At 30.8% G+C, this 10175-nt stretch overlaps 1 protein-coding gene across 1 annotated transcript; it reads left to right on the forward strand.

The window, feature by feature from the left end:
* The first annotated feature begins 8119 nt into the window (after positions 1-8119).
* LOC123887217 (GATA transcription factor 9-like) lies at positions 8120-10175 on the forward strand. Its single transcript, XM_045936499.1, has 2 exons — positions 8120-8347; positions 9363-10175. The coding sequence occupies exons 1-2, from the start codon at positions 8261-8263 to the stop codon at positions 10074-10076; spliced, it is 801 nt and encodes a 266-aa protein (XP_045792455.1). The 5' UTR covers positions 8120-8260; the 3' UTR covers positions 10077-10175.

Consider the following 10175-nt stretch of genomic DNA (forward strand, 5'->3'; position numbering starts at 1 on the left):
GTTTTGCATCAATAGCCATTCTTAAGAATGTGATGCTGAATTTATAGGAAAAGCATCTACTTTTCATTGTTTGATTTGAGTACTTGATATATAATAAGATATAAGGAATTTGATGTATATGTTTTGTCCTTAGGAAGTGTGTTCTCTCAAATGTTGTTTTCGCATTGTGGTTGATCTGTTGCAATATCAACGATCTCATTTATTGTGGTAGAAACTGCAATTTTTGGTGAACAAAGATGATTCATTCAACTTGTGCTATACCAAGATGTGAACTGTATTCTGAATTCTTTGATTAGGATATTACAGCATGTCCATTTTGCAATAACAGAACAGAACTTTGAAAAAGAATATGTTATTAACTTTCTTCAAGTTTCATCTTGGATGCACCAACTTCCAGCTTGTGATAGTTTCTGTACAGAGATTAGATAGTTGCAGTTAGTGGGGATTGGTTTATGACTTATGAGTCCTGATGAAGTATGAGAGCTTTGCAGAAAAGTTATCTCACATAATTTTGTTAAAAAATGAGTTGTCGAATTAAATTTTGATTTACATTACTAACTGTTAAGAAATTTGTGCTGAAATTCGAAATTTTCATTTTATGGTTCCTAAAGGATTCACAAGTTTGTTTCAGATATGGCTTGAAAGAAGGTTCAACAATTCTAGGGTTTGAAAGTTGAAGAATATTGTTGTCATCACTATCAATACTACATATTTGCTATTTCTGTTGTCGCCATCTCTGTTGTGTATTCTGTCATTTTATTATCCTAGAACCGTCGAGTCACTCTAGGTTTGTTGTGTTGTTTGTATTTCTATTAGGATTCTAAAATTGATGCCCTCACGTATTCTTCGAACCGGTTTCGTTCAACTGTGCAAGCATATCCCGAACCACTATTTGAACAAGTTTCTTGCACATTCACTGAATAGAGAAACTGTCCTATTTGATAAAATTTCTTTATTTATCAAATGGCTTGAGTAGCAATTTAAATATTTTTATGGCCTTAAAAAACTTATGTAGGAGTATTTGTTTCTGTTCTCAAAACTTTTTTGTATTTTGATAATTAAGAATCTTAATTGTTATTATTCCTTTCCCAAAGGACTATAAAAATGCTGACAGTAATCAAGGTCCTATTTGGGACTATAAAACCGCAGAAACAATAAACTTGCCGATGAATCTGTAGCTCAATCAACAGCAAACCAAGTCTTCAAACCTCTACATGACGATGAACACAAGTTTATTGATTCTGCAATAGGTAAATGAATTTTGGAATCTGTAGGCTTGAGAATGAAAAACATATTTTTTTTAAAAGAAAAAGAAAATTTGAGATAATTATAAAGTATACAAATATATTAAACCCAATTATATCACAAAGTTTGAGTATGACTAAAAGTAACATTGCTTTAGAGTTGTATCTTCTGTTAAACAAAAATGAAGAAAAAAGTTCCCTACAAAAGTTTTTGCATACAGAGGTATTTGATTAATGTTATGATGCTATGTGTATATGTTGACATGGAAATGATGTGGAAAAAATGTGCAAAGAGTAATATGGGAGTGCTAAAGCAACTTTAAGCACTTTTGGTGGATCATGAAAACAGACTCAATCATATACATATATCCCTTAGAATAAGTGGATGTTTCTTTTACCACATTATTGTTTATTCACATGCTTTCATTGAATTTCTAGTCACTCTCATGCCTCATCCTATGAAATTCAAATTATTACTACAAAAGTCACTTTTCTTTTAGGATCTTCAACACTTTTCTTCAGCCACACATTTATGTGCCCTTATCTAGTCTTATTCCAACCAGGGTATGTTTCCTTCATAATTTAGTTGTTACCCTTTTCTTCCTTCATAATTTCAGCCATAAAATAGAGAAAGGAGAGACACAATTCTTAGCATACAAAAAAGTTAATTACTAAGTTGAGGATTGAAGTGTTAGCTATGGTCGAAACTCGCTTAAAACATCAATGATGATGAGAGTCGTCACCTCTAAGTAGAAGTTTAACGTCCTTCATATCTTTACAATTGAGAAAATGACATGATCGATGTTAATTCAATAAAAATGTGAAAAAATAAATATAATTTGAATTTTGAGACATCAATATATATTTTTTCATATGTTTTTATCGAACCAACATTGGTTACGTCACTGTTTTAGTTGTGAGAACGAGTTTTTTTTTTTTTTTTTTTTTCTGAATGGCAAACAATGTAGTGAGAATGAGTAATACCATTTGTTTCTACTTACGAAGATCATCATCGATCTTGTTAGAATTTCGAGCAATTTTCAACCATTGATCTACCGTAAATTATGTGCGACATTTTGCCACCATCATCATTGATTGATTGATTGAAACAAACAAGGGGAACATGTGGCATGATTTTAGGAACTTCTGGGGATAATGTTTGAAGTTGTGAGGATTGTCGTATGGTTCTATGAGATTTAGTAAATGTTGTGATTAGGACATAGTTTGTATGTATCACTTGATTACAATAAAATTTTGGTTATTATTGTATATTGTTGACATGAGATTCAATTTTTGAATTAGACAGCACAATAATGGTTTATAAGAGACCAAAGGCTTTTCTTTCGACTATGTGCAATGCATATAATTAATGGGAATGACTGTTACAAAAAAAAAAAAAAGGGAGTGAGGACAAGACACAAAGGTCAAATAATTACTATATATAGGAATAAATATGTTTCTTTGTGCAAGTGTGTTTCTTTAAGCTTTAAAAAAAATAATTTTTTAGATATTTTTTTAGAGATTTTTTAAAAAAATTAAAAGCTATTTTCTGTTTGTATACTATCACAAATTTTTTTTTTTTTTTAAATCAACAATGAATGTATTAATACACATGGATAGTTTAGTAATAGTAACACATTTTTTTGACAAAATTATTACTCCAACAACTTGTCTTAATAACTTTGTAGGCTATTACTTGGGTATGCAGCTCACGTGGAGAAATGGTTTTCACCACCTTCAGGTGGAAAATGACTCAAAAATCTTGGTAGACATGATAATGGGGAACGTCAAATCAATGGTAAACCGCCTATTTTGGTGTGTCGCATTCAAGAGCTTTTGAAGTTGAATTGGCAGGTGCAGTTCAAACATACATGGCGGGAGGGAAATAGAAGTGCAGATTGACTGGCTAATTTTAGCTTTTCTATAAATTCTTTCCAAATTCATGTAATGGAGACTCCTCCTAGTGGGATCTCAAATCTCCTTTTTGATGACATTTCTGAGACTTGCATGCCTAGGAACATTCGTGTAATCATATAATTTTCTTTTTCTTTTTGGGCTTCAGCCCTCTTTCTCTACTAAAAAAAAAAAACTTTGTAGGCTACATGCTAACATGAATGACACCACAATATTATTAATTAGGGGGACAAATGGATGACCAAGTGACTTTTCACTCTTAAAAATTGTGTTTTTGTTGCAGATTTGAACTAAATTTTTTATATGAAACACATTTCCTCCTGGGAATTTTTAAAAAAATTTTGTTTCTCAACTAATACCTTTGTAGATAGATAATTATTTCCTGCAGATCTTAAGGTGCTTGGGAAATTTTTTTGCTTATTGCCAAAAATGAGAACAAATTTGGAGAAAACTTTCCTACAAAAAATCTGCAGGTAATCCTACCGTAAATACCAGAGGAAATTACTCAGGAAACTTGACTCGCATGTAAATTCGCAAGATGGGAACAAAACTCATAATCATCTGAATATTCATAATATAATCTATTTTTAACTACAGACTAACGCATGACGAACTCAGATCAACATATCACAACTCACTAATATTTTATACAGATAAACCGTTCTATAATTCGTTTAACGTAGGATGTCAACGGGGCGGGGAATGTGCGGAGGAAGCTTCCCCGTTCCCCGCCCCAAAGTTTCTGTGGGGGGAGTTTTTACCTCCATCCCCATCCCCACGGAGGAATATTTGTCTCTATCCCCATCCCCATAGATCCCCACGGTATCCGCGGAGATCCACGGATATCGAATATTAACAAAATTTCTATATTTTTCGGTCAAAATTATGACAGTAGTACTATGTTATTTTTTTCCTGTTTTATTTAAAAAAACAAATTAAATACTACTTTGCATCTTTCTTGTTTTAAAAAATAAAAACAACGCATAATGCTTTCAGAACCAAAAGAACGTTGCAAAAATATTTGGCTACTAATAATCATACAAAACCTAATGACCAAAATATTTCATAATGTATAGCAAAGTATGCATAATCATACAAAAAATCATAACCAAAATATCTCAAAATTGTTGATAATTGGTAAATATCCAACAAAATTAGACAAATAAAGTTATTTTTGACAAGATATTAAGCAATAATAATATAGTTAAGTATATATGGACGGATTCGGGGAATCCGTTGAGACGGATGCTTCGTCCCCGATCCCCGCCCCGAAGTGCCTGCAGGGGAGTTTTTGCCTCCATTCCCGTCCCCACAGGAAAAAAATCATTGTTTTCGGAGCTCCGAACGGGACAATCTCCGCGGAGATCCGCTCTGACGGATGCAAATTGACATCCTAATTTAACACGCAAATTAAACGGTGCGAGCCAAACCTAATGTCTCATGCCCACTCTAGTAAATAGTAATAATGAGTCCCAACCAAAATTTGAAGCGCACAATTCAAATGATAAAAAGTGGGGGGCAGCAAGCTTTCAAAGAATCTAAAGACTGCCAATACGTACCCCTCCCGTCTGTGCTTCTCATTGCTGCCTGATTCATCTTTTGAGAAAGATCATCACTAAATTAAAGTGCAAAGTAAATACTAATATTATTATTATAAAATATATAATATAATACTACCAATAATTTCAAAGTTTTTTCTTTCTTTTGCATTATTCTTGTACCGTATAAGAATTACCATTATTCTTGTTTGGTTCTAAGCTTGTGTCTAGCCTCGTAATACTTTCATAAAGCGCGCACACAGGCTTAAAAAGCCTTTTCATCCTTAATTTATTTTAGGAATTTTTCTTTTTTACAACGGAGGAGAGGATCGAACTCAGGACCTCATGCATACTACAAAAATCCCCTAGTGACTTAATTTATTTTAGGATTTTAGTATCTACGAATATGTTTCATTTTGATTTTGGTATCTGTAAAAAAAAATATTAATTTTAATCTCTGGAAAATGGTCCATGAACGGGATATTTTGCTGATATATCAAATTTCTGATGATTTGGCAGATGTTGAGTAGACTTCATTTGTTGATATGGATATTTTAATAATATTTTCATTTAAAATTTTCATTTTAAAATTAAATTATCATTTTTTCATAAAACACAATTAGTAAAAAAAAATTGAATTTGGTCGGTTTAAAATAAAAACCGTAAATGAAAAATTAGGGTTTAGTGTTTGTTAAAAAAAGAAGTGCGAATGTCAGCAAAAAAAGTCTACTCGACATCTGCCAAATTATTAGAAATTTGATTTGTTAGCAAAAAATCTAGCTCATGGACCATTTTAAAAGTTTTGAGATTTTGCAAGGACTAAAATCAAAATTATTTTTATATGAGACCAAAATTAAAATGAGGTATATTTAGCTATATTTTAAATGCTCTGTTTTGTCCTTTAACCTAGTTGAGGATCAAATTGCAGTAACCTATATAAGTTAATAGACGAAATTGACTATTTTAAAATTAAGAGACCAAGTTTTGTCAAAATAAAAAATAAAAAATTAAGAGACCAACTTGCTTAATTTAGATAAGTTAGAACCAAATTGGCCGATTTTAAAGTTAAGGACAATTGCACACATAAGTTAAGACCCAATTAAATAGTTTTGAAGTTTTTTAAAATAAATTAAAGGACCAAAAAGTAAATGAGTGTCATCTGCAAAATGCAAATGAGTCACCCCCAAAAAAAGGATTATCACCAAATTGGAAGAAGAAAAAAAAATCCGCCTAAACATATGCATACATCATAAAATTTAAACTTTTAGCCGCTATAAAAAATAAAAAAGGTGAAAGAGGATCACGCTCACTCAAGTCCCATTTGAACTTAACGTCATCAGTCGAACTCCCATTAACGAAAATCAAAGTTGTAGTAGAACTAACACACTCCACAATCCACCACCTTTTTTCATTTGAAAAATTCACTTTAAACTGATTAGAAATCACGAATGCCCACCCCATCGAATTATAAACCTTTTTAAAATCTACTTTAAACAAAATTAAGTCTTTCTTCATTTTCTTTTTCACTTCATCAACCACCTCAATGGATATTAAAATACCATTAAACACAAATTATGATTAACAACTATAATATGTATTTGTAAACTTGAAAACTATGTATATTTAAACACATGTCAAATGCATCATGAGAGTTTTAAGTTTAATGTCTTTTAAATTTTACATTTCTAACAAATTGTTTCTTTTAGTTTTTCTATGTTTCAAATTGGTCCTTTAATTTTATAAGAGATTACACTGTTACTCTTCTAATGACCATCTGTTACAAAAATACTTATGGTTTTGTTACCCTTCAACAACTGTTATTGCTACTGATAGCATTTGATCATTTGAATGACTACCAATAGCTACAAGTATCATACCACCATAATACCAATTTAAAAAGTATTCATCAAGCTCAATGAATAGTTTGCGTTTTAGAAAACTATGTTCACAACTTTCAAGACACATATAGATTCTCGATAGCAGATTCTCTTCATTACATGAGGAATATAGTTAAATCTTGACCTTTAATTCAAAAATTAAAAACTAAAAAAATATGGAGAAATTGAATTTTAAAGGTGCAGTTAATTTCTCGCCCCCCCCCCCTCTCTCTCTCTATCTCTCTCTCTCTCTCTCTATATATATATATATATATATATATATATATATATATATATATATATATATATATATATATATATATATATATATATATATATATATATATACCCAATAAACGACCACATTAGTATTTTTGTAATGAATGATCATTAAAAAGATAACGGTGTAATCAGTTACAAAATTAAAAGATCAATTTATAATTTAAAAAATTAAAAGGACTAATCTATTACAAATGTTAAACTTAAAAGACTTTTAAATACACTTGAGTTGAAACATAATTTAGAAGATCATTTCTACCGAAAAAAATAATTATTTAGAAGATCATGGTTAATGAGGCTTGAATCATGGTTAATTACATTTATTAATTAAAACCAGTCATAACATTCATTTATCAAAAACTATACTGAATTAAATATATGTTAACCAAGTAATTGAGCTTGTGAGGTTAATGAATTTTCTTTAGAATGAATCATTTGGGAGAATCCTTGTCGGATTTTGGGTGGAAATAATTTTTGACCAGACTTTACTTACCGTGCGATCGAACTCTAGATTACTAGGGCCTCATTCTCCGAATAACTAGAAGGTCAATAAAAAAACATATGTTTAACCTTACACCCTAAACCGTCCAAAAAAATTCAAATTGTTAAGAAGTCTCACATCGGTTGTGAGATTGTCTGAATATATGTTTATAAAGTAGAGATAATTCTAACCTTACAAACTGTTAAAACTATCCTCAATATATTTTATAATTCCCATAGAGACAATTCTAACCTTACAAGCTGGTTTTGTATGGTTGAATTAGACCCAACTCCTTATTCTAAGATGGTATCAGAGCCTTTTCACAGTCTGCTGGGCTGCCTGCTATAAGGTTTCTAATGGGGCCATCCAAAATTTACATCACCACCCAAACACAATAGTGCTGGACGTGAGATGATGTGTTAAGAAATCTTATATATGTTGCAAGATGACTTGAATATATGTTTATAAAGTAGAGACAATTTTCATCTTACAAGTCGATTTTATAAGGTCATGTTAGACCCAACTCACAATTCTAAGACAAATTATTGTCAAAAAATCCTTTATGTAATTTTTTGGGGTCCTTAATGTGATTAGTGGTAATTATAATTACATGACCAAGGATCATGGAATAAAAGCTGGATAACACAAATGGTTACAAAGGTACACCAATTTTTTTATTTATTTATAATGTAAAATGATGTTGATTGGTGAGTGGCAACATGAGACATATAGATGTTAACTTTTCTCATCAATTTAATTAACATTATTCATTTGTTTTCTTTTAACTTTTATCTGCCGACAAAAAATTCAGAGTACCATAAAAGAAAAATACTTTAAGACTTGTGACATGTAACACCAAACTTGGTTATTTGTGTTCATATTCACTCTTTCTCTGTTCTTCTTCACTCACTCTCTTTTACTATAGACATGGATATTTGCAACAATGTATCAGTTTCAGGAGAGTTTCAACAAGAGTTTTCTTCCCTTGATGACCTTTTTGCAACTCACAACAAGGTTAGTCTAATCATTCTTGTTAAATTTTTTATTTTTTTTTATCCTTTATTTTTTTTGTTGACATTGTTCTTGATGAAACCCCTTTCACTTCTTGTTCTTTTTTAAGTTTTACAAGTTTTTGTTTTCTAATAGCATCCTTCTCTATTTGATTTTAGACTAATGAAAAAAGGGTTGTTTATTTATTAACTAAAAATGGGTTCTTGCATGCATGTATGTATTTTGTTAGTACTTTATGTCAAGGAAAGTTTGTAGGGAATACCAAAGTGTTTGATGTAAGTCGTTAATGAATTCTCTTTAGGATGAACCGTTCGGTTGAACCTGAGTTCGATTATTGGAAGGAATTATTATTTACTAGACCTTATATACCTTTCGGTTTAACTCTGGATTATTGAGTCTTCTTTCCATGTACCAGAAAAAAAAAGTTGTAGGGAATTATTTTTGTATGAATAGTATTTGGTAACACTTTAAGTTCAGAAAGATTGTAGTTTTTTTTTTTTTTTTTTTGTATAAAGAAAGATTTTTAATCATTTTGGTGAGTGAATGTTTATATATAAGTTTCTATTACTTTATAAAGTCTAGTTTTAATAATTCTTGTTGTATTATATTCAATGAAATGTAAATGCTCTGTTGTGTGTTTTTTTCCTGACAAAATGTGAGTTTCTTTTATTGTTGCTACTAAATAAATTTTGATTTTTTTTGGCAAGGAGAATAGAGTGTCCGTTTGGTATCACAAGGAATATGACAGAATCATAAGATTTTTCAAATGTTACACTCTAGTTTCTGCAAAATCACAGTGAATCACCGTGATTCTGACATATTCATTATGATATCAAACATACTCAATTTGCTAGTACTTTATGTTACATATGTTAGAAGTGTTTGTAGAGTTTAATTTATGTATTTTTAACTTTATAAAGTCTATAGCTTTGATAATTTTTGTTTTATTGTATATTATGTAAGTGTTAATGTATTCCTAATAATAGATTTTAATTTTTTTTTGGCAATATGTTTTTAGGAAGTGGATATTGGGATGGAGTGGCTATCAGTGTTTGTTGAAGAATGTTTTTCAAGCAAACCAAGTTGTGTCATAGCACCTTCTAGTTCTAATGTTCAAATTCAAACAACTACATGTACCAACACAAAACCTTCAAACACAATGCAAAAACCTCAACAACAAGAACAAAATCAATCTTATTTACAAAATTTTGTTGTTCCTGGAAAAGCAAGAAGCAAAAGGAAAAGACTTTCAGCTCCTAGAACCAAAATTTGGTCACATAATTCACATCTTTTAAGTGATGCTATGTCTTTAGATCCACCTTTGTTGAAACAAAGTTATTGGTTAGCTGATAGTGAACTCATTGTTCCTAAAAGGAAAACCGAGCAAAAAGTCGTTGCAGTTGCACGCAGAGACACCTCGATTTACCAGAAGAAAAAAAGGGTAAAGCTTGAAATTAAGATTGAAAATAGTGATGATAAAAATAATTGTGATGATGTTGATGAACATGTTCCAAATGCAAGAAGGTGCACTCATTGTTTGTCTCAAAGGACCCCACAATGGAGGGCAGGACCATTGGGACCAAAGACATTATGCAATGCATGTGGTGTGAGGTACAAGTCTGGTAGGTTGTTGCCAGAGTATAGGCCAGCAAAGAGTCCTACTTTTGTTAGCTACTTGCATTCAAATTCACACAAGAAAGTTTTGGAGATGAGAATGCAATCTATTAATTAATTAGTACTTAATTAGTAGTGATTAGTGAAGTAGTTTTTAGTATATGTTATTTTCATGTAGATCAAAGTTGGGAATTAAGGAACTATGTGTTTTGCAAAA

Source organism: Trifolium pratense, linkage group LG5, assembly GCF_020283565.1.
Source record: "Trifolium pratense cultivar HEN17-A07 linkage group LG5, ARS_RC_1.1, whole genome shotgun sequence".
NCBI lineage: Eukaryota > Viridiplantae > Streptophyta > Magnoliopsida > Fabales > Fabaceae > Trifolium > Trifolium pratense.